The 26,778-nt window shown below is 41.3% G+C and overlaps 1 protein-coding gene across 1 annotated transcript in view; it reads left to right on the top strand.

The window, feature by feature from the left end:
• The window catches only part of LOC106573963 (WD repeat-containing protein 18-like), a 76,325-nt gene that overhangs the window by 21,941 nt on the left and 27,606 nt on the right, over positions 1-26,778 (top strand). Inside the window, 2 exon segments of the mRNA XM_045696672.1 lie at positions 11,894-12,037; positions 21,494-21,558. Coding sequence (XP_045552628.1) covers positions 11,894-12,037; positions 21,494-21,558 — 209 coding nt within the window.

Consider the following 26,778-nt stretch of genomic DNA (forward strand, 5'->3'; position numbering starts at 1 on the left):
AAGCTTTTATTTTGCCAGCCAGTGTTCCTATTGATTTGTAACGGCATGCCATCTTGCTCCGAGATGACATTTCTCAGCACAAATAGAAAAACATGTTTGTAGAGGTCAAATAGAATGACTCTAGACAATATATTGCATTGAAGCTGTACTGTAAATAAAGCCAAAACTTCTTGAGGCTTCTGACGTTAAAATGGGTAGGAATGCCATTGAGGACAATATAGCTGCAGCTGAAATCTAGCTGTTAAAGTGAATAAAATGATCAGGCCCTCACCCAGGTATCAATAATGACTGCCACTTGGTTATGAATTGAATGTAGAAGATGTCAGATATCTAACCACTGATCAATACGATTAATTAGGTATTCCTGATTGTGTTTGGTTACGTACTACAGCTCTGGGAAATGGTAGTTTGAGTAGTGGGGTAAGGGTTATCGGTTAAAGCGTCCTACCTTGCCACCGCATCATAAGGGTTCCAGTAATCACCGTAACATATACCTTTAATCTAATGCTTTAATGCTTTAATCTAGTCTACTGTAGGCTAGATCATATTTCCATACAAGATTTAGGACTATGGGCACAGCTATATTGGTGTCTTATCAAGCCTTTATCTTTACATAATCAATAGAATGATAACTAATAAGTGCCTTAATCATTTCTAGTGTTCCTCTCTAGTTACGGGGTTTTGGGGTCTATTTTATGGCCAAAATTAAGAAGAGTTGAGTTGGCAAATCTCCTCAAAGTTATGTTGAATATAAAACATTTGCATTCTCAGCATTCTCACCCTGCACATTCTCACCCTGCAGCCTGGAAGAAAGCCAAGAGCTAGTGCTTTGGTTGACCAAAACATTGATTGGCTTTTGCACCAACTTCACATGCTATAGGTATAATAAGGATTGCAGTTATGTTGGTGCTGCACTTCTTGCTACATTCCACTGCCTTGCACTGACAAGTCAGATTTTCCAAGGTAAGTGAGTTGAGGTTGTTATGATTGCATGCAGACTTGGTTGTGAATCATGTATTCTCATCTCTGGAATGCAACCCAGTTCATCAGGAAACGCCTCTCAAAATCCAATTTAAGATAATGTACTTTCAATACAAAAGAGAAGTGTATACAAACTACAGTACCTCATTATTTTAAGCCACACACAGCACTGCCAAATCGTCATCTGGGGTGCTTTGAGTCACTACAGAATGGATGTTGAGTTTATTACTATTATTGTCAGACACATTGTCTGTCAACTAACAGTGCAGTGAAAAAAGTAGCGGTATCCAAATATACCTATGAAATTTGATCCTAATATACTGATAAGTGTACAGAGTTCACATAGTCCAGGCTGTTCTACACTGAACAAAAATATAAACACAATGTGCAACAATTTCTAAGATTTTACTGAGTTAAAGTTCATAGAAGGAAATCAGTTAATTGAAATGCATCAGGCCCTAATATATGGATTTCACATGACTGGAATACACACATCTCTTGGTCCCAGATACCTTAAAGAAGTAGGGGCGTGGATCAGAAAACCATTTAGTGTCAGGTGACCACCATTTTTTTTTATATATAACTAGGCAAGTCAGTTAAGAACAAATTATTATTTTCAATGACGGGCCTTGTTCAGGGGCAGAACGACAGATTTGTACCTTGTCAGCTCGGGGATTCGATTTTGCAACCTTTCGGTTACTAGTCCAACGCTCTAACCACTAGGCTACGCTGCTGCCCCATTTGCCAACACATCTCCTTCGCATAGAGTTCATCAGGCTGTCGATTTGTGGAATGTTGTTCCACTCCTCTTAAATGGCTGTGCGAAGTTGTTGGAAGAAACTAGAGCACGTATACGTTGATCCAGAGCATCCCAAACATGCTCAATGGGTGACATGTCTGGTGAGTATGCAGGCCATGGACGAACTGGGAAATGTTTCATCATCCAGTAATTGTGTACAGATCTTAGTGACATGGGGCCGTGCATTGTCATGCTGAAGCATGAGGTTATGGCAGCGGATGAATGGTACAACAATAAGCCTCAGGATCCCATCACGGTCTCTCTGTGCATTCAAATTGACATCGATAAAATGCAATTCTGTTTGTTGTCCGTAGCTTATGCCTGCCCATACCATAACCCCATCGCCACCATGGGGCACTCTGTTCACTATGTGGACATCAGCAAAGAGCTCGCCAACACGATGCCATACATGCAGTCTGCCATGTACAGTTGAAACCGGGATTCATCCGTGAAGAGCACACTTCTCCAGCGTGACAGTGGCCTTCGAAGGTGAGAATTTGCCCACTGAAGTCGGTTACAGCAGCCATCACAAGATGCACCTGTGTAATGATCATGCTGTTTAATCAGCTTCTTGATATGCCGTACCTGTCAGGTGGATGGATTATCTTGGCAAAGGAGAAATGCTCACAAACAGGGATGTAAACAAATTTGTTTAAAACATTTTGAGAGAAATAAGCTTTTTGTGCATATGGAAAGTTTCTGGGATCTTTATTTCAGCTCATGAAACATGGGACCAACACTTTACATGTTGTGTATATATTTTTGTTCAGTGTATCTCCAAGATATTACAAATGATCTGTGAACAACATTGGGCACCTGCTCTGAGCTGGAAATTCCTTTTGAACAATGTCCCTGTCCATAAATTGTGTATGGAGTAGTTTTACAGGATGTATTTTATTCAGCAGCTCGGTCACGTGTAATATAAGTAAATGCTTGTGGCTTATATCTGATAGCCACACGAGGAAAAAAAAGAAAATGGAAACACTACCTCCTTCAGACGTTTTTTACATGGACCAATTGCAACTGTCTTAACAAAGAATCATGGTGGTTAAAAATATGTGCGTATAGCAGACTGCTGACTAGGCAAACAATGTATTATCATTGAAATTAATTACATTCTCCAAAAAAAACATGTTTTTTTTTACATTATGATCAATCCATTATATTCAATAGTTGGAAAGGAATTGGTGTGAAGTGATTCAGCCATTGTATAGATATTATCATAGTTGGATATTATTGCAGAGTGGAACTCTGATAATTCTGACTCGCCCTTTTCCCTCAGTGGTTTGTATTTAATTGACTGGTGCAGGTTGTCTTTTCCCTCTCTCTCTCTCTGCCTCTCTCATCTTGAAAATCTCATCTCCACTGTGGCAGGAGGAGCAGCCCACCAACTTCAAAACATTTTTAAGATGTAGGCTAACATTTTTTTGTTAGGCTGATATTTTACTTTTTACATTTTGAGCCACCAAACATCTCTACCATCCTCTATTATTCTATATCTTTTTATTGTAGCCTGTTTTGGCCCATTAAATAGCATGCCTATTATGATGAATAGCTGGCAAACTATTTCCATTAAAACAAATGCAAAAGTAAATTGTAAATGCAGAACATATTAAGGACGTTCAACTTTTGTCTCCACTTTCTCATGTGCTGGGCTTTACAGCTCTTCCTACAACATCCATTGGGTTATTTAATTCCAATGATGGACAACTTTTCATAACATCATCACCATTTGCAGTAAATTCATTTAGCACAAGAAACAACTTTAAAGACTCAAGGTTTTAAGCTTCACTACAGATGAGAATATCCACCATACGCATGTTTAATTAAAAGATATACACTGGGGGGAAAAAGTATTTGATCCCCTGCTGATTTTGTACGTTTGCCCACTTACAAAGAAATGATCAGTCTATAATTTTAATAGTAGGTTTATTTGAACAGTGAGAGACAGAATAACAACAAAAAAATCCAGAAAAACGCATGTCAAAAATGTTATAAAATGATTTGCATTTTAATGAGGGAAATAAGTATTTGACCCCTCTGCAAAACATGACTTAGTAATTGGTGGCGAAACCCTTGTTGGCAATCACAGAGGTCAGACGTTTCTTGTAGTTGGCCACCAGGTTTGCACACATCTCAGGAGGGATTTTGTCCCATTCCTCTTTGCAGATCTCCAAGTCATTAAGGTTTTGAGGCTGACGTTTGGCAACTCGAACCTTCAGCTCCCTCCACAGATTTTCTATGGGATTAAGGTCTGGAGACTGGCTAGGTCACTCCAGGACCTTAATGTGCTTCTTCTTGAGCCACTCCTTTGCTGCCTTGGCCGTGTGTTTTGGGTCATTGTCATGCTGGAATACCCATCCACGACCCATTTTCAATGCCCTGGCTGAGGGAAGAAGGTTCTCACCCAAGATTTAACGGTACATGGCCCGTCCATCGTCCCTTTGATGCGGTGAAGTTGTCCTGTCCCATTAGCAGAAAAACACCCCCAAAACATGATGTTTCCACCTCCTTGTTTGACGGTGGAGATCGTGTTCTTGGGGTCATAGGCAGCATTCCTCCTCCTCCAAACACTGCGAGTTGATGTCAAAGAGCTCCATTTTGGTCTCATCTGACCACAACACTTTCACCAGTTGTCCTCTGAGTCATTCAGATGTTCATTGGCAAACTTCAGATGGGCTTGTATATGTATTCTTGAGCAGGGGGACCTTGCGGGCGCTGCAGGATTTCAGTCCTTCACGGCTTATTGTGTTACCAATTGTTATCTTGGTGACTATGGTCCCAGCTGCCTTGAGATCATTGACAAGATCCTCCCGTGTAGTTCTGGGCTGATTCCTCACCGTTCTCATGATCATTGCAACTCCACGAGGTGAGATCTTGCATGGAGCCCCAGGCCGAGGGATATTGACAGTTCTTTTGTGTTTCTTCCATTTGCGAATAATCGCACCAAATGTTGTCACCTTCTCACCAAGCTGCTTGGCGATGTTCTTGTAGCCCATTCCAGCCTTATGTAGGTCTACAATCTTGTCCCTGACATCCTTGGAGAGCTCTTTGGTCTTGGCCATGGTGGAGAGTTTGGAATCTGATTGCTTCTGTGGACAGGTGTCTTTTTTACAGGTAACAAGCTGCGGTTAGGAGCACTCCCTTTAAGAGTGTGTTGCGTTTTTCTGGATATTTCTGTTGTTATTCTGTCTCTCACTGTTCAAATAAACCTACCATTAAAATGATAGACTGATCCTTTCTTTGTCAGTGTGCAAACGTACAAAATCAGCAGGGGATCAAATACTTTTTTCCCCCACTGTAACTTCAAATCATTAGACGATCTGCACTCACGGGGTGCTATCCAAAAGTATACCTCACATATTGGGTCTTACTGTGCAGGATGCCATGTCTCTCTCTCTTTGCTAAATTCTATTACGTCTTTCCTCCATAACACATTTGTCAGCGGCTCATAGCGTCATGTTCAATATCATCAGCTGCTCTATAGATTCCAGGCTGTCAGTTTCCTCTGATAAATAATTACCCCTTGTCCGATGACTGGGAGTGATGGTGTTGGCTGAAGGAGAAGAGGAGGTCATGCCAGAGAACAGGGTCCGTGTCCACAAAGCGTCTCAGAGTAGAATATTGGTCGTAAGTGCTGAGAATCGAGACATTTTACTCCTATTCTTATGGGTAAAAATAAAAGCTATGCATGAATATGGCTGTGGTGATCATGACATTTTGTCAGCCGGTAACTGTCATGCAAATAACTGCCGGTCTCACGTTAATGAACACGTTAGCATCTCCGGGCTTCCACACACAGCCTACAAGCCACTGAAGCGGACCTTCTGGAACATCTACATTTTAAAAAGTCTAATAAATCCATTTAATATAGTCTACACCTTCACAATAAATCAATATATTTATTTTAGGCAGGTCTAAGGAAACTATTTCGGAACAACAGAATAGCAGAATAATATATTCTGAGTCGTCTATAGAGCAGCTATCTATGCCATATGGCTGTGGGCTACACTATTTATTTATATTAGAATACAACTGAACAGCTGAATAAAATAGAAAGTATATTTTTCTGAAACGATTTCTGAGGGAGTGAGCGGTTAACAAAGTGATAATTTGAAACAGGGCCTCCTATACACTACCGTTCAAAAGCTTGAGGTCACAAGGTTATAAATAATGATTTATAATTGAAATAATAATTGTGTCCTTCAAACTTTGCTTACGTCAAAGAATCCTACATTTTCGGCAATTACAGCTTTGCAGACCTTTGGCATTCTAGTTGTCAATTTGTTGAGGTAATTTGAAGAGATTTCACCCCATGCTTCCTGAAGCACCTCCCACAAGTTGGATTGGCTTGATGGGTTCTTCTTATGTACCATACAGTCAAGCTGCTCCCACAACAGCTCAATAGGGTTGCATATTTGGAATTTGACTGCGGTCCTGATTCGTGACTGCCGAGGTGGCAGTAATATAGTCACCGTAACAGCCCTTGGCAGCCCTTTGCATGAAACCTCTTTAGTCAGAAGAGTCCTACCTAGTCGATAGACATTAAAGAGACCTCCATAAGCTGTCCTAAGTTACCAGCAGGTGTCTTCATAATAGAAAAGGGCAGCGTGTCAGTGGTTCCTGCGCCATAGACAGGCAATTGTTATAAGGTTAAAATAATATTTAAATATTTCTATATGATGAATCCATAAATAATCAAGACCAGTGATGGGCAAATTTGATGGGGGTGGGGGCCACAATAAATCTGAACTCCTGATGGGTCTGCATACCCACATCCATACCCACACATGCAGTCAGAGTCGGCCTTCGTCTTTTGGGGGCCCTAATAAAATTTTGTTTAGATTATTTCAGTAACCTACATCATGTTATTCCTTTTGGAGCGCAACATCACGTTGTTAAAAAATATGCCAAGATTTGGCGTGCCTATACGTTGGGCAATTGACAGCATCAAGGGCCTATGTGTTCGGTGGTTAATTACATTTGAAACGTTTAATGAAACGTTATTGGCAAGTAACTTTATGCCTACTGTGTCAAAAGCTATAATGAGTTGTTGAACAGAAGTGAAGACAAGTGCATAACAGTAATATATATTTTTTTAATCGCTTTTAACAACCATTATACTGTATTATTCAGTGCATTACCGGTATGCCTATCACATTATTCAAAGATCAGAATTTCTTAAGAAAATGTCAGGCAAAAATGACATTGTATAGTCACATTCACCATAGTTGTCTGAAGCAGCTGGAGATGCCTCCACGCGATTGGTTATTCCCCATAATTTACAACAATGTCAAAGAGCGTCATCACCATCTTTACCAGCTGAGAAACTTTTATGAGTGGATTTTTACTCCTGGCTCAGAGCAGTGTCCTAACATCACCCTAAAACCTACTCTGTACTGGGAGTCATTTTTTTGTCTTAAGGTTTTAACAGGATTCCTAGGGTCTTTTCTGAGATGCTTTGTAGATAGGGGCCCAGGGGTTGATGGCACGAGGCATGTTGGGCTATAGTAAACTTTCAGTAGCCTCCCACCCCTATGCCAGACTCTAAATGGATGAGCCCCTCCATTCCCTCTAATAAACACTCAGACACACCAGTGTAGTGTCTTGGAGCAGACGTGGACGGATGGGAGGGGGTGTTCGTAATTATTTCATATCAGTAAACTTTGCATAATCCAAAACCACAGAAATGTTTTACCTTGATATTGTCATTCTTAGCATTTTGTGTTTTTATGTTTGGTGTAGTCATATTTGTGTTATTCCATGGCTGGGTTGTGTAGTTGGCTTTGTTCAGACCTGGCTCTCAAGTTGTTTTTCTCGCCCAAGAACCACCAGGGTTTTGCTTCGAGCTGTTAACAATGTTTTATTTTGGTAAATGGTGCAATGAAAATCAATTTGATTCGAGTTTTACCAAAGTGAGTGCATATATTTTTCATGTCATCCATTAATCTGGCTTTTTCATCACTTTGTTTTACTGGGCTTTAATTGAGTCTGCTAGAGTTGGTCACATATGTTGTAATCATGCATCCTTCCACATCAGAACTACATTCTATTATTCTGTGATGTACAATAACACTTAGTAAACACTTGTGATTCAAACATTGGGAATTTATGATAAAGATTACTTTATTTCGATTTTTTTTCTGTTTAAATTACCATTCGCCATCACCAGACATTTTTTGCAGGATCCCATTGCGATAATGTTTCAGTGCTGTGACCCTGACGCTCAAAAAACTCAAAAGCTGTTATTGTCTCACGCTTTTCATCAGGTTTCGGAGATGTTTTCCACGAGTTTATGACTTCCCTTGCAACAGTTGCAGTCCATGATCTTATGGTTCTCAATTTTCAAATCAAACTGTTTTAAGTACAGTTGCCAAAAGGAACATTCTGTCATAAATAAACTGTATTTGTACACTGGAACAGACCAAGGAAATAAATATAAACAATAATGTTATATTAACCGTTGTTCAAGAATGCACAAGGTCTTAGTGTTTACACCTGAATAAAAGGATCAGGTGGGAAGTAATGTACTCTCAAGAGCCTGGAACATTATACAGCACATATAGCTAGTATGCTTCCATAAAGCCAATTTAGACTATTTCCATATCCCTTGACTTCAGCATTTTTGTTTTATGATAGGGTTGTGGGCATTGATCGAGTTAAATTATGGGCGGAATTCCCAACGCTATTTTACGGTCAGCTTGTTTTATATCCTAAAGGAACATCAATCAAGTGGGATTTAACTAGGAAGGGGACAATGCAGAGGTGATGCTGAAGCTGTCCATCAGGCTAGTTTTACTGCTATCTGAAGGATGCTCAACTCACATAAGCCAAATGGCCACACGTGTATAGTCGTCCATCTTGTACAGAACTTGTCGAGCTTATGTAGCCCACTTCCACCATGAGAATTCATTAAACATTTTTTTTCAACTGCTGGTTGGTTGGCATGGTAATATAGCACCAGCTGTGTCCAACACTGGAGGAATATTGAGGTATTATGCCTCAACTGTTTGCACGCACTGAGAAGACAGCCCTTTGGGCCATCCTATTAGAGAAGTAATTAGTGCAATATAACGTAGCTGATCACAAGTCACCAAACCTACACCCCTTTTACATAACATACTTTCCACTTCCAAAATTTGTTCCTCAGCAGTTTTTTTCTTCTCCTTACTCAATGAATTGCCTTCAAGATCTTGGCAAAAGATGTTAAGTGTCATAGCCACTAAATGATTTGATCTATCCAAGTCATTAAGTTGAGGTTGGAACAGAAATGTGCAGACTTTCTGCAGACTAAGATGTATTTTAGTGCCCAGCATGCTAAAACGGCCCACTCCTCTCAGACAGACAGGTTCAGGCGAACAGCCCTGCAGTGTGAGCTCACACACCATTATCTTTGTTCTCTCGCTCTTGCGCTCTCTCTTTCTTGGTCTCCCTCACTCTTTTTTTGTCATAGAGAGCGTGAGCTAGTGTTGGGCAGTATCCAGATTTTCAAACAGTTTCTGTACCATATTTGGGGTATATGGTATTACCGAATATGCAGAGAAGCGGTGCTATTTTAAAAAAAAATACTTTTTGTTGTTGTTGTTGCGCAAAACAATTTAGGCACCAGGGATCTTGATCCAGGAGGGGATTGAATGTCTCTGCTGTAACCAATAAGCTTGATCTTGACATCTAGCCACTTAGCTAGCAAGTTATCAAACCAAATCATAGCTGATGACTCCTTCCTGTCCCCAGTCCACCTGGTCGTGCTGCTGCTTCAATTTCAACTGTTCTGCCTGTAGCTATGAAACACTGACCTGTTCACCGGACGTGCTACCTTGTCCCGGACCTGCTGTTTTCGACTCTCTCTCTCTACCGCACCTACTGTCTCTAACTCTGAATGATCGGCTATGAAAAGCCAACTGACATTTACTCCTGAGGTGCCGACCTGTTGCACCTTCTACAACCACTGTGATTATTATTATTATTTGACCCTGCTGGTCATCTATGAACTTTTGAACATCTTGGCCATGTTCTGTTATAATCTCAACCCAGCACTGCCAGAAGAGGACTGGCCACCCCTCAGAGCCTGGCTCCTCTCTAGCTTTCTTCCTAGGTTCCTGCCTTTCTAGGGAGTTTTTCCAAGCCACTGTGCGTCTACATCTGCATTGCTTGCTGTTTGGGGTTTTAGGCTGGGTTTCTGTACAGCACTTTGTGACATCGGCTGATGTAAAAAGGGCTTTAGAAATACAATTGTTTGATTGGAGCCTTGAGCTGGATATAATTTATTTGACACATCTTAGATTTCTTATAATTATACTTACCTTAAAGTTATAAGCAGTGGCGTAGCACACAGCCCCACTGTCCTTGCAAGGTGGGGGTGCCCCATATATACATGAACTCAGCAAAAAAAGAAACGTCCCTTTTTCACGACCCTGTCTTCCAAAGATAATTCGTAAAAATCCAAATAACTTCACAGATCTTAATTGTAAAGGGTTTAAACACTGTTTCCCATGCTTGTTCAATGAACCATAAACAATTAATGAACATGCACATGTGGAATGGTCGCTAAGGCACTAACAGCTTACAGACGGTAGGCAATTAAGGTCACAGTTATGAAAACTTAGGACACTAAAGAGGCCTTTCTACTGACTCTGAAAAACACCAAAAGAAAGATGCCCAGGGCCCTGCTCATCTGCGTGAACATGCCTTAGGCATGCTGCAAGGAGGCATGAGGACTGCAGATGTGGCTAGGGCAATAAATTGCAATGTCCGTATTGTGAGACGCCCAAGACAGCACTACAGGGAGACAGGATGGACAGCTGATCGTCCTCGCAGTGGCAGACCACATGTAACAACACCTGCACAGGATCGGTAAATCCAAACATCACACCTGCGGGACAGGTACAGGATGGCAACAACAACTGTCCGAGTTACACCAGGAACGCACAATCCCTCCATCAGTGTTCAGACTGTCCGCAATAGGCTGAGAGAGGCTGGACTGAGGGCTTGTAGGCCTGTTGTAAGGCAGGTCCTCACCAGACATCACCGGCTACAGCATCGCGTATGGGCACAAACCCACCGTTGCTGGACCAGACAGGACTGGAAAAAAGTGCTCTTCACTGACAAGTCATGGTTTTGTCTCACCAGGGGTGATTGTCGGATTCACGTTTATCGTCAAAGGAATGAGCGTTACACCGAGGCCTGTACTCTGGAGCGGGATCAATTTGGAGGTGGAGGATCCGTCATGGTCTGGGGCGGTGTGTCACAGCATCATCGGGCTGAGCTTGTTGTCATTGCAGGCAATCTCAATGCTGTGCGTTACAGGGAAGACATCCTCCTCCCTCATGTGGTACCTTTCCTGCAGGCTCATCCTGACATGACCCTCCAGCATGACAATGCCACCAGCCATACTGCTCGTTCTGTGCGTGATTTCCTGCAAGACAGGAATGTCAGTGTTCTGCCATGGCCAGCGAAGAGCCTGGATCTCAATCCCATTGAGCACGTCTGGGACCTGTTGGATCGGAGAGTGAGGGCTAGGGCCATTCCCCCCAGAAATATGACGGGAACTTGCAGGTGCCTTGGTGGAAGATTGGGATAACATCTCACAGCAAGAACTGGCAAATCTGGTGCAGTCCATGAGGAGGAGATGCATTGCAGTACTTAGTATCTGGTGTGGCCACCAGCTGCATTGACTTTTACTTTTTATTTTGACCCCCCCCCTTTGTTCAGGGGCACATGATTCAATTTTTGTTAGTCACATGTCGGTGGAACTTGTTCAGTTTGTGTCTCAGTTGTTGAATCTTATGTTCTTAACATATTTACACATGTTAAGTTTGCTGAAAATAAATGCAGTTGACAGTGAGAGGACGTTTCTTTTTTTGCTGAGTTTACATACACATTTTAATAAAAATAAAATTGTTGTTGAAAGTTATACCGTCGAAATACACCGTATACGGTGTATCGCCCAAGCCTAACGTGAACCCTTAAAATGTTAGCAGTGTATTATGTTAGCAGCCCTTAAAGTGTATTTCCTAAAGCTGAAATTAACCAATGTCCACAACTCTGCTCAATTTATCCATGCATCCCTCTCCCTCTATATCTCTCTCATTTCTTCTCTCGACCTCTCTATAGCTATGGAAGCTATCCTCAGGTGAGATGCTCCTGTCTGTTCTCTTTGACGTGGGCATCATGTCAGTGACCCTTGACCCCTGCGAGTATTACCTCTTCTGTGGCGGCAGCGACGGCGGTATATTTCAGGTGTCCCTCTGCAGCCAGGTAAGCTATATATTTTTCTGTCTTCACCACCTTAGCTTTTCACAGTTTACGCCTGAGCTTTCCTCGGGTTAACGTCTCAACGGCTTTAATTCACAAACTGTGGGTCTACCTTAATCGAGCATCCATCAAGCGCAACCTTGTCCACTTGAACATGGGTTTTTTGTTTCATAACGTCAAGGTTTCATCAGTGGCCTTCCTGTACATTATAAACAGGTTGCCCTACCATAAATAACCAACCCATTGTGGATAGTGCCCACGGAGAGAAGTGTCTGGACAGGGGCGAGCTCAGACGGGTGACAGCAAATTGGAAAACAGATATACAGCGGGTACATTAGGCCACAGTCTGGCGACGCACCAAGGGAAAGTGACGTAACTAAGAGACTTTGAACTGGCGTATCCATCTCTAAAATGGAGTTTGCATGTCATAACTTTATCTTCTGGTGTATTCAGTACGTATTGTGCGCTGATATTCTTTATTTCAGTCTGACGTCACAACTAGGGCTAGGTTATATGGCCAAAATATAATATCACGGTATTTAATTTTTTTTTGTTGATGGATTGATGGTATTTTATATTTTTCCATAATAAAAGTTTGCTTTATGAGTAGTGCGTGACCCTAGGGTGGCAACACATACAGTGCATTCGGTAAAGTATTCAGAGCCCTTGACTTTTTGTCTTTTTGATTTTTGACTTATTCTAAAATGGATTAAATCATTTTTCCCCCCTCATTAATCTACACACAATACCCCATAATGACAAAGCCAAAAAAAATTAAATGTAAATTTATATATATATATATATATATATATATTTTTTTTTAAATCACATTTACTCAGGTATTCAGACCCTTTACTCAGTACTTTGTTGTAGCACCTTTGGCAGCGATTACAGCCTTGAGTCTTCTTGGGTATGACGTTACAAGCTTGGCACACCTGTGTTTGGATGGGGAGTGTCACTGCACAGCTATTTTCAGGTCTCTCCAGAGATGTAAGACTGTTCAAGTCCGGACTATGGCTGGGCCGCTCAAGGACATTGATACTTGTCCCGAAGACACTCCTGTGTTGTCTTGGCTGTGTGCTTAGGGTCGTTGTCCTTTTGGAAGGTGAACCTTCGCCCCAGCCTGAGGTCCTGAGCATTCTGGAGCAGGTTTTCATCAAGGATCTTTCTGTACTTTGCTCTGTTCATCTTTCCCTCGATCCTGACTAGTCTCCCAGTCCCTGCCGCTGAAAATCATCCCCACAGCATGTTGCTTTCACCATGCTTCATGGTGGCAGCATCATGGTGCCATGCTTCCTCAAGATGTGAATGCCAAAGAGTTCAGTCTTGGTTTCATCAGACAAGATAATCTTGTTTCTGATGGTCTGAGAGTCCTTTAGGTGCCTTTTGTCAAACTCCAAGCGGGCTGTCATGTGCCTTGTACTGAGGAGTTGCTTCCGTCTGGCCATTCTACCATAAAGGCCTGATTGGTGGAGTGCTGCAGAGAAGTTGTCTTTCTGGAAGGTTCTCCCATCTCCACAGAGGAACTCTGGAGCTTTGTCAGAGTGACCATCGAGTTTATTGCTCAGTTTGGCCGGGCAGCCAGCTCTAAGAAGACTCTCGGTGGTTCAAAACTTCTTCCATTGAAGAGTGATGGAGGCCACTGTGTTCTTGGGGACCTTCAATGCTGCAGACATTTTTTTGGTACCCTTCCCCAGATCTGTGCCACGACACAATCCTGTCTCTGAGCTCTATGGACAATTCGGTTGACCTCATGGCTTGTTTTTTGCTCTGACATTCACTGTCAACTGTGGGAACTTATATAGACAGGTGTGTGCCTTTCCAAATCATATCCAATCAATGAATTTACCACAGGATCAGGATCATCAATGGAAACAGGATGCACCTGAGCTCAATTTCAAGTCTCATAGCAAAGGGTCTGAATACTTATGTAAATAAGGTATTTCTGTTTTTATATTATTAATTTGCACATTCTATATGATTGCAATGGTTATTCATCCATGGATTGTTTTATACTGTTCAGTTCAACTTCAACCAAAAATAATTTTCTACATTTCCTGTGCTAATTTGAGATCATTTCCACACTGCCACGTAGGGCTGCACAATATGGGCAAACAATCTAGGCCATATTTTTACCAAATGTTGCAATTGCGATTTGACTTGAGATTTAGAGAAAAGCGCTTCAGTGAACTGTTGGAATCATGGAAATAGAATGATTATTCTAATTATATAGTTAGAATATAATAGTGGGAACTTTGAATACAATGTTCGACATGACAACAAATGAAAATGCCAGGGAGGAGTTATTGTGACCATATAGGATCCATAGTGTTTATGTGTTTCCTAGGGGACCCTATAATCTTTGGCTACATTGAATGCTTTCTCTTAGCAACTTCATGTAGCTAACATATTCTTGCTTTGCCTATTCCTCTTTGATTTAGAAGATACTGTTGCATAAAACACATGCAGATTTAGGTCTACACCATCACTGGTATTATCAGGCTGTATAGCTAATTGAGTTTGCTCTGACTCAGTACATTTATTATCTAGCTAGCGATTAGCATTAGCGGCTAACAGGATTTAGGCCCAACTTGCTAATAAAGGACAAACTAGCTGTTTGCAGATGTAAGAAACACAAACCAATAGTGTAATTATAGAACGCTAGTGGATTTATATTAAGAAGCAAAGTGAAAACAGCATCGTTGTCATCAACGTTGTTGCAGACTGAACACAAGTGTCTCGTGGTCGAAGGAACAACAAATGCGCTCCTTGAGTGACGGGGTGGGGCTAAGTCTGTGTGGAAAGTGGCATGGAGAAAGAGAGAGCGGAGAGGGAGAACTCAAGAAGGGAAGTAAACTATAAACATGGACGTTACAAACTGCGTATCACATTTAACAAACCAAACATTCAAATACCATTATAGAAGGTAAAGTAAAAACCCAACCCGTTCCGTGCATCAGTACCGGCCTATCATAAAATACGGTATACCGCCCAGCCCAGGTCACAACTAGTATCTTTGAAGACTGCAGATGAATAGAGTCAAATAAGCACATTTATTTCCAGCACAAGAAAATAACTTTCCATATACTGTCATCAAACCCGTTACCTGATTTATTAATTATTTTCATGAAAACTTTATTTAATTTCCACAGGTGAAGGCACACAGCAGGCCACTTTTCTCCATGTACACACAACTGACAAACAAAATAAATAAATTCAGAACATTACAAATAAAATAATCCCCCTCCACCTGTCAGTTGCCTTATAATCCAACTTTGACTCAATTCCCTACGAGTTAGTCCTGTACATTTCTAGTGACGCACGAAAATACAGTAACCTTCGTAAGAGGTGTCCCTCTGATCAGCTGACAGCGCTTTGACGTGTCTCCTCAGTGCTGGCATGGAACAGAGCTGCTAAAGTTTGTTAGTGAAGAGGGGAATGGGAGTGATGTTTGGACCGGTCCACATCTCTCTGGTGCACAGGGAAGGTCAAGGCAGGTTATGCTTGCACAAAGCTTCATCTGGTGGGAGATCGGTACGGCATTTCCAGAACACTACTCTGCAGCATCCCTATAGTATCTTTGCTTGGGCTCACCCTGGGTTTTCCAACTTACAGTAAGCCACTGAGAAAGACTTCTTCAGTTGAAAGGGAAAATATAAATAAAACGTTAATCTACCACTATTTGTAATTCTGCACATGTAGTGGGGGATTCTCTAAAGGCACTCGACTGTTGATTTTCCATTAACTTTATAAGCATTGCTGTCACGTCCTGACCAGTTAAGTGTTATTTGTTGTTGGAGTTTGGTCAGGATGTGGCAGAGGGTATTTGTTTTATATGGTTTGGGGTGGTGGTGTAGGTAGTAGGTTGTTTTATTTATGTATTCCGGGGGTTTTGGGCACTGCTCTGTGTTTATGTATTTCTAGGTTTAGTTAGTTAGTTGTGGGTATAGGTTCTAGGTGTGTTTTCTATGTAGAGTTAATTGGGATTGGACTCCCAATTGAAGGCAGATGTGTTGAGTTGCCTTTGATTGGGAGTCCTATATTAGTAGGGTGTGTTTGTCTGTGTGTTTGTGGGTAATTGTTTGTGAGCACTGCTTGTTTAGCCTGCCACACTGTTTGGTCGTGAGTATCGTTTATTGTTTGGTTTTTCCTGTGGATGCTTTGTGTTTTTTTCATTAAAAGAATGAGTATCCACATACCCGCTGCAGTTTGGTCAATTCAACACGGCACTTTTTGTGACAATTGCACCATCCTTGTATGGGTGAATCTCCACTGTTGGCCTGAAAGGTGGAGAGGTTGTAGAAAACGGGAAAGGGGGGGTCAATGGCATGACCAGTGTGTTTGGGTTGTAAATAATCTGGGGTCTTTCACAGGGACTGTTGTCTGATCCCATGCCTCTTGAGGGACCTCTTTTCTCCTTGTGCGGCTCCTGGTTGCTGTATATTCCCATGAGAGTAGTCAAGTGTAGTGGAGGCTCCTCAGAAGGGAAGGGGAGGACCATCCTCTTCAAGGAATTTAAGAAAAATTTAAATAGTGAAACATTAAAGTTATCCTTTTTAGATACAACTATACTAAATATAGTCACGTCATCAAATAACTGATCAAAACACACTGTTTTGCAATGGTCTACAGTAGCCTCAACAGCACTCTCTAGGGTAGCACCATGGTGTAGCCGAAGGACAGCTATTTTCCGTCCTCCTCTGGGTTTATTGACTCCAATACAAAACCTAGGAGGCTCATGCTTATCATCCCCTTCCTTAGACTTACAAAGTAATTATGACAGGTTGGAGGACGTCCTCCAGAAGTCATCAGAGCTCTTGCAGTATGAACTAACATCTTGTCTACCCAATCAAAGGATCAGAGAATGAATGTAGTATTGAATGTTTAAGCTACATCTAGCTAGCACTGCAGTGCATAAAGTGTGGTGAGTAGTTGACTCAGAGAGAAAGACAATATTTGAACAGTTTTGAACAAATTATTTTCTTCAAGAATTGACGGTTTATTAACGCGTAAGTTCTAGTTTGTTGACTATAACGTTAATATGGTGGCAACGATGTAGGCTGTGTAGCAGTTAGTGGTTATGGTATGAAGGTTTGGCTTGATGAGCTTTTTGTACCTTGTCACAGAACGCTGTTGTGTTGTGCACTGAAGTCCACAAGCGAAGGAAAAAGGTGAGAGGAGGAGAGCGCGTAAATGCGAGAAGGAATTATACAACGAGCAAAATGATGATGCTGTATGTGGCTACTATGAAAGTAAACTGTGTATGCGGGTGATTCTTTCTGACAATTCCGTTGCAAAACATTTCTTAAACAAAAGCAGACGAAATTAAACCGGGAGGGACCTACCTGAATTTGTCCAATTTGTCTCTCGACCTGTGCACCTATGTAATAAATATTAATTTGCAGGCTAGGTTGTAGCAACCTCATGATGGATATAGGGCAAATTCTAGTATCATGTAGTAGCCTAAACCTGTCTGTTACATTGCGACGGGTTAATGGAATATGAATGACCGTCATCCAATATGCTGTAATAGAAATAATGATCCCCCCCCTAATCTTGAACGGCACCAACTGCCACTGGTCAAGTGGGATCCTTTCTGACAGCTTCTCTTCAAGGAGAAAGGAGACCTGTCATGGTTCAGAGTCACAGCCCCTCCGGTTTAGTGCATCTAGACTTACTGTAACATGCTAACCAGGATCTTTCTTCCTCAGCTTTGACAGATCATTTAACACAAGATGGACTTTTGTATTAGGCATGATTTATGGTTTATTTGCAGGATGGACTTCTTTTGTGCCCCAGAAAGTCACGTTTCCATGCATAACCATGTGTGTGTGTCAAGCTGCACCGAATTAATCCAAATTGAGTATGTAACCGACACAACCAACTGGATCAGAGAAGACGTCAATGGATGTTGTTTAGTTTGAGGTTCAAGCTTTGTCCTCTCTTCTCCTTTTTACTTGTCATGAGTTTCACGTCAGGTAAAGAAACTTTCAGAAAAGACTCAATTAAACATGACAGAAATTAATGGGAACATTTTTGCAGAAGAAAGGATCCCCCTCCACTCATTAGAATACCCCATTTCTATTTAAAACCTGATTTTTTTCCCTCATTCTGGCTCTTGCAGTCGTATGAAACTGGGTGTGAGTCACTCCCTGTGCAGGCGGGTTGCCCGTAGGCATCACCCCCCATTATAGATACTTCCTGTCTCCTTTCTCTTCCTCTCACAGTCCTGCAGGAAGTTCAGACCGAGTGCCTCCAAATCTGTGCTTCAATGACCGAGTCTCACTGCTCCATTTATTCTTCATGTATCGATAATTAAAACTCGCACATTTCAGTTTTTCAACCTCCTTACTCTTCATCTCATTTACTTTGTAATTGTGTACAACCCCCCCCCGCGATGCTGGAAATGTTGTGGGTGGCACTTGGATGTATGGCCAAACAAACAATATCCCAGAGGCATCAGGTTTGAGTGGAGAAAAGCCCTCTTCTGTGAAAGAGTGATACAGATACACCCCCCCCCCCTCTTTCAGTGACTCATGGTTATAGTTCCAGTCCTCTCACAGGTTATTAATACAACCAATAAGTTAATGTTAGTTAGTCAGTCTGACAGGGAGCATGACAATATTCACAGAAACGGTCATATAGATCTAGACTGCTCCTTTAGTTTTTGTTAGAATTTTTTAGCTACGGTGCAGATTACTTCGTCTAATATTCTGCTATTGGTCAGGGGACTCCACCGCTTATGTTATTTTAATTTTTTAACATAAGTATAGCAATAATTGCTTTGAATGTTGTAGTGGAATGTCTTGACCTCAGGAATAATGGCTTAAAGTCATGAAATAGTCATTGATATGACAAGACTTCTGAGACGGCATATAATTTCATTTATTCATATTGAAGTATGTTTCATGTATGCTTAAAAGACCTGTTGCAAGCTGTAATTATTGAGATAGAAAATTCCCCTGGTCAAGATTCTGTTTGGATACAAGAGTTGCTTGACTTATCTTATTAATGCCTACCGACCCCTTCACTTTGGTCCTGTATCTCTAATCATATCTTATTAGTGTGCTAACGTTCCTCAGATCTTTATTGCTTGCCTTTAAAGGCCCAGTGCAGCCAAAATTAAGTTTTCACTGTGTTTTGTATGACAGATAATGAAAAATAACACTGTGAAAGTGTGAAAAAAATGTATCAGTGTTATTTCCTTATAGTTGCTGGTTGAAAATACAATGTACACAGGACCTTCTAATCAGCCTGTTTGAATGGGCAGGAGTTTTGGCTTGCCTGGTAACCAATTTACTGCCTGGTGATGTCAATAGACCAATAACAAAGAGTTCCAAACCTCTCTGCCAATAACAGCTAGTTTTAAGTTCACCCCTCGCCACACAGACCACTCCCAGACAGTCTTAGCAAAATTCTTCCTTGAGAAACTAAAAAGCAATTTTTGTCAATTTTAATGGAAAACTATCACAGTAGGGTACTTAATTGTTACCTGGAAATTATTTGATATTGATATAAAAATGTCTGCATTGGGCCTTTAAAGATTTTGAAAGCCAAGCCGCTACCCCATTGACTCGCACGCCTTGGACTTCCAACCAGTCTTTAGAAACTTAATTATTTAGGAATGCTGCATCTTAAAGATCAATTGGATAATTAAGATAATTGGAGAGAGAAGAAAGCTTTTATAGCCCTGCTCTGCATTAAATCAATTACATTAACTCTGCATTGTTGCTTTCTATGGTTAAAGTTAAGTCTATAGATGCTGGTGAGTGAAATCACAGCTTTTTACTGCTCCACCATTTCCTCTTCCCTCTGGCTTCCCCCTAGCTCTTAAATTATAATGATCTACCTCATTATGCCGTATTCTTTGTCATTCATTCTAAAGAAATTGCAGATCATCTGTATCTCATTCTATCCTTGTTTTGATTGAGAATGGATATTGTAGTGTTTGCATTTTTCCAGTTTAATCCTCTAAATGTATGAGTTTGTACATCTTTGATAAAGACATCTCTTCCCTCTTTCTGGTTAACATTGCTTGACACTCTTCATGACTGCTTGTCTTGAAAGTGAGCGTTATTGCTTTGGGCCAACTGGATTCCATCACAAATGTTTGATATTTTTCTTTTTTTATGTATTCATTTTTACATAATTTGTCTGAATCCAATAGGGTTGTTGCATATGTGAACATATTGTGGTTTATTTTTTAACAAAGAGTGGGATCACTTTGTATTAAAACTACCTGTATACTGTATTTGGACACTGCACCAACCCCATACATGAACCATCATTTCCCTATAGCAACAACCACATCTCCTGATACAGCTTAAAACGTTTTGTCAATATAATATTGAAACTGCCACCTCTACAGTCAGCATCCAAAAGGTATTAACGCTTCACCAGCATGTCTTTTCCTGCTCCCCTAATTGTGCTGTTTACCCAATTTGGAGAGGGTTATTCATTTCCTAGATAGCTTAACTGTGAATGTGCCTTTGGATCATTGTTTAATAAAGGGGATTTCATACCATAGCTGGGCAGAAGTTCTTATGCATTCTGAGTGAGAGCTGCATTCATTGTGCGGTTTAGTTCCCCCCTTGTTGTCAAAATTGTTCAGCAGGAGATGAGACAGTGAGCCCAGAATTGTCACATTTGGATAAATAGGCCTAGTGACAGACAGACAGGCTGAGAATTATCTTCCCCACTGCGAGCCAGCAGCAACCAGCTGTTTCCTTTTCCTGCAGTGTGAAGGTTTTGAAATGTAATCCTGCCAAGACTTTTTTTGCCATAGAAAATACATCATTTTCTTGCTAAATGGTTCCGGACATCCCTCACGGATTTAAGCACTTGATTTTAACAGTTTAACAGGCTAATGTCACAATTTTGTATTTATTTCATCCTTCATCGGTGGTGGATTAGACTAATTACTGTATTTTTCATTCCACTTCCAACATTTTAGTTAATGGAGTGGTGTGAAATGATACACGATGCTTCCCTCCCACTCAAACCTTCCCTTAATGATTTGAATTTCAGTCGTCTGGCCAGAGTATCAAGCCCAGGCCAGGCTTCTACACAAACAGACAAAATTATTAACTATTAACCAAATCCCTTTCAAGTCCACTTGTCATGTTTAATTGAGTGCCCTCAAAATAGGCAGTATAGAAGTGATGTAATGATTAGAGTTGGTCATAGTCAAGTCCAGCGGTGTCCAGTCCTCCCTTCCTTACTGCATGTCTGACGCAACCGCATCCCTAATTAAAGCAATTAAGTCAATCGATCAAACCATTAAGAGGCTGGACAGGGCCACAAATTCCCTGTCAACTTAATAGAGGAGAGGGGGGAACATGTTAGTGAGTGTACCTGAGACGCAAGCTAATTAGCTCTGGGAATGAAAAACAACTATCAGAAGTCTGAGGTTTGCTTACTCTGATGAACTTCTGTTGACTTCTTTCTTCTGATCTGCAGAGCCTAAGTCGGGATAAGACATTCCAGTCGGACAACAAGGGTAACCAGGTTTTCAAAGGACACAGGTGGGCTGCCTTCAAGGGATCTTCAATTTAATATATGCCATTTAGCAGATACTATTTTCCAAAGCGAACTTAGTCATGCGGCATACATTTTACATATGGGTGGTCCTGGGAATCGAAGGCGCTACCCTGGCGTTGTAGTGTAGTAATATTTGATATGTGTATATGTTTGATATACAGTATATTATATATACATCACATGCGACTTGTAATAAGACAAGCATTTTAATAGGCTAATTGTTATATGACTCAATAAAGATAATTCAAATATACAAGCAAGGATTAGGCAATGAGTTGACGTTGACTAGCAATAATTGGTCTGAGAATTGTATTTATCAAATGCAGATATTTCATTAACATTGTACAATGAATGGATTTACATACAAAGCATGAAGCTTAAGTTACAAAGCATACTTCTTGGCATATACAGTGCATTCGGAAAGTATTCAGACCCCTTGACTTTTTCCATATTTTGTTACATTACAGCCTTATTCTAAAATAGATTAAATCATTATTTTTCCTCGTCAATCTACATGCAATACCCCATAACGACGAAGTGAAAACAATGTTTTAGAAATTTTTGCAAATGTATTAAAATAATCGGATACCTTATTTACATAAGTATTCCAACCCTTTGCTATGAGACTCGAAATTGAGCTCAGGTGCTCCCTGTTTCCATTGATCATCCTTGGGATTTTTCTACAACTTGATTGGATTCCACCTGTGGTAAATTCAATTGATTGGACATGATTTGGAAAGGCACACACGCCTATATAAGGTCCCACAGTTGACAGTGCATGTCCGAGCAAAAACCAAGCCATGAGGTTGAAGGAATTGTCCGTAGAGCGCCGAGACAGGATTGTGTCGAGGCACAGAGCTGGGGAAGGGTACCAAAAATGTCTGCAGCATTGAAGGTCCCCAAGAACACAGTGGCCTCCATCATTCTTAAATGGAAGAAGTTTGGAACCACCAAGACTCTTCCTAGAGCTGGCCGCCCGGCCAAACTGAGCAATCGGGGAGAGGTTCCTTGCTTAGGGAAGTGACCAAGAACCCGATGGTGATGGTTACTCTAACAGAGCTCCGGAGTTCCTCTGTGGAGATGGGAGAACCTTCCAGAAGGACAACCGTCTCTGCAGCACTCCACCAATTAGGCCTTTATGGTAGAGAGGCCAGACGGAAGCCACTCTTCAGTAAAAGGAACATGACAGCCCACTTGGAGTTTTCCAAAAGGCACCTAAAGGACTCTCAGACTATGAGAAACAAGATTCTCTGGTCTGATTTAACTATTTTGCCTGAAAGCCAAGTGTCATATCTGGAGGAAACCTGGCATCATCCCTACAGTGAAGCATGGTGGTGGCAGCATCATGCTGTAGGGATTTCTTTCACCGGCAGGGACTGGGAGACTCGTCAGGATCGAGGGGAAAGATGAACTGAGCAAACTACAGAGAGATTCTTGATGAAAACCTACTCCAGAGCACTCAGGACCTCAGACTGTGGCGAAGGCTCACCTTCCAGCAGGACAACGACCCTAAGCACACAGCCAATACAACGCAGAAGTGGTTTCGGGACAAGTCTCTGAATGTCCGATCGAACATCTGGAGAGATCTGAAAATAGCTGTGCAGCGATGCTCCCCATCCAACCTGACAGAGCTTGAGAGGATCTGCAGAGAAGAAGTTAAAGCTGTCATCAAGGCAAAGGGTGACTACCCATGACTGCATGGCCATGCACGCCTCCAACGTGATCATCAAGTTTGCAGACGACACAAAATTAGTAGGCTTGATCACCAACAACGACTAGACAGCCAATAGGGAGGAGGTGAGGGCACTCGGAGTGTGGTGTCAGGAAAACAACCTCTCACTGAACTTCAACAAAACAAAGGAGATGATCATGGACTTCAGGAAACAGCAGAGGGAGCACCCCCCTATCCACATCGACGGGACAGCAGTGGAGAAGGTGGAAAGTTTTAAGTTCCTCGGCATACACATCACGGACAAACTGAAATGGTCCACAGCGCCTCTTCAACCTCAGGAGGCTGAAGAAATTTTACAGATGCACAATAGAGAGCATCCTGTCGGGTTGTATCACCGCCTGGTTCGGCAACTGCACCGCCCACAACCGCAGGGCTCTCCAGAGGGTGGTGTGTTGCTGCACAACGCATCACCGGGGGAAACTACCTGCCCTCCAAGACACCTACAACACCCGATGTCACAGGAAGGCCAAAAAGATAATCAAGGACAACAACCCCCGAGCCACTACCTGTTCACCCCGCTATCATCCAGAAGGCGAGGTCAGTACAGGTGCATCAAAGCTGGGACCGAGAGACTAAAAAATAGCTTCTATCAAGGCCATCAGACTGTTAAACAGCTAGACTTGAAATCATTGGCCTCTCCAACAAATGGATCACTAGTCACTTTATTAATGCCACTTTAACAATGATGTTTACATATCTTACATTACCCGTATGCATATACTGTATTTTATACCATCTTTTGCATCTCGTCTATGCCGGTCGGTCATGGCCCATCCATATATTTATATGTACATATTCTTATTCCATCCCTTTACTTAGATTTGTGTGTATTAGGTAGTTGTTGTGGAATTGTTAGATTACTTGTTAGATATTACTGCACTGTCGGAACTAGAAGCACAAGCATTTCGCTACATTCGCAATAACATCTGCTAACCATGTGTATGTGACCAATAAAATTTGATTTGACTTTGAAGAATCTGAAATATAAAATATATTTTGATTTGTTTAACACTTTTTTTGGTTACTACATGATTCCATATGTGATAATTTAATAGTTGGTGTCTTCCCTATTATTCTTCAATGTAGAAAATAGTAAAAATAAAGAAAAGCCCTGCAATGAGTAGGTGTGTGCAGACGTTTGACTGGTACTGTATTTGTTCAGACCCTTTACTCAGTACTTTGTTGAAGCATCTTTGGCAGCGATTACAGCCTTGAGTCTTCTTGGGTATGACGCCACAAGCTTGACATCTGTATTTAGGGAGTTTCTCCCATTCTTCTCTGCAGATCCTCTCAAGCTCTGTCAGGTTGGATGGGGAGCATTGCTGCACAGCTATTTTCAGGTCTCTCCAGAGATGTTCGATTGGGTTCAAGTCTGGGCTCTGGCTAGGCCACTTAAGAACATTCAAAGGCTTGTCGCTTTGTCTTTATGGGATATTGTGTGTAGATTGATGAGGGGAAAAAAATATGTAATACATTTTAGAATAAGGCTGTAATGTAACAAAATATTAAAGGGTCTAAATACTGTCTGAATGCACTGTAACCGTCAAACACGTTTTAAATGGGCCTATACTACAACCATTTAAGGAAACAAATATTTATTTACTTTTGTTTTCATGTAGATCAACTTTACCTTTTAGTGGGAGTGTTTACTAATGATTATAAGCAATTGTTTTGCTAACTTAATCTGTCTATTAAACATTCGACATCTCCTCTTTCCAACTGTCTTTTGATGCTGGAGCAGCTAACCTGCTAGATGCGCGGGCGTGTGGAGCGCTATAGGCTATGGCACTTCAGTAAAGAAATTGCTTAACATCTGGAATTTATTTTATACAATGCCCGTTTTCATTGCTTGCTACTTTCTACTACTGGTATAATTTGACACAGAATCTTTTCTTAATCTTTAGACTAATCAACGTTGATGAGGCCCAGTCCTGGCCCATATGCTGCCCTAGGCGAGGCAAAACAAAATGCTGCCCTTCTATCCCTGCAGAATAGTAGCCTATGCTATAGCCTACAGTGTCGGCCGCAATGCACTTTTATGAATGCCCATGTGGTTTTATTCACCTCACACAGTAAGTCAACCATGTCAGTTTTCTTTAACGTCTATTCAAATTATAATAGTTCCGCACAGTATTATGAAATATCTTTCCAACACTCTCCCCCTCGATAATCAGCATCGCTGTTAAATAGGCTGTGGACATGTTGTGTGTATTTATTTATATTTTAATGATTGGCAATTTCATCTTCATAACTGTCTCTCTCGCCTTCATACTTAACTCGTCAATTCATTCATTATCTTATAGCCTACTTTCAGGAAAGGTAGGCCTAGGTTTTTTATACGTTTTAAGGAAAGGGTAAATATTTGCTCTTGTGTCTGACATACACTGGTGGCTTTGAATTGACGGGTGCTTATACAGGGATGTGCATGTGAGATCACCGATTCTCTCTATAGGCCTATATGTACATTCAGAAAGTTTCCTAAATTAGCCTGTCTGGACTCAATCTCTTTAATAACACTACTGTCATGATTTAACATTTTGTAAAAAAAAAAAAAAATAATGATTTCAGTAGCTCAGGCTACCTTATTTCTCTCATTACGGCATCCTCTCTCTTTGAAGAACATGTCAATGCCACTGCCATCGAATGACCACAGCAAGGTTGTGACGTTATTCAAATATTTTGGGAAAACTACTTTTTCACCCATCGTTTGATTAGTTCGAATTTGTTTGAATGGTTTTGTGCGTCGAAATAGAATCTGTATTTAAAAAATATATATATGCAGAAAATCCAAGTGGCTTTGTCGGTGCTTCATGTTTTAATTTTTGCCATGGAAATAAATATTGAAATATCGTCACAGCCCTATTCAAGTGACTGGCAGGGACTGTTTCATGTGGCTTTAACCCTAATTGTTACTGTAAGTAAGAGCGTCTGCTAAATTTAATTTTGCCACTTGACTTGTTTGGTGCTTAATACACTACATGACCAAAATTATGTGGACATCTGCTCGTCGAACATCTCATTCCAAAATCATGGGCATTAATATGGAGTTGGTCTCCCCTTTGCTGCTATAACAGCCTCCACTCTTCTGGGAAGGCTTACCACTAGATGTTGGAACATTGCTGCGGGGACTTGCTTCCATTCAGCCACAAGAGCATTAGTGAGGTTGGGCACTGATGTTGGGCGATTAGGTCTGGCTCGCAGTCGGCGTTCCAATTCATCCCAAAGGTGTTCGATGGGGTTGAGGTCAGGGCTCTGTGCAGGCCAGTCAAGTTCTTCCACACCAATCTCGACAAACCATTTGTGTATGGACCTCACTTTGTGCATGGGTGGATTGTCATGCCAAAACAGGAAAGGGCCATCCACAAAGTTGGAAGTACAGAATCGTCTAGAATGTCATTGTGTGCTGTAGCATTAAGATTTCCCTTCACTGGAACTAAGGAGCCTAGCCCAAACCATGAAAAACATCCCCAGA

The sequence above is a fragment of the Salmo salar genome, chromosome ssa16 (genome assembly GCF_905237065.1).
Source record: "Salmo salar chromosome ssa16, Ssal_v3.1, whole genome shotgun sequence".
In the NCBI taxonomy this organism is placed as follows: Eukaryota; Metazoa; Chordata; class Actinopteri; order Salmoniformes; family Salmonidae; genus Salmo; species Salmo salar.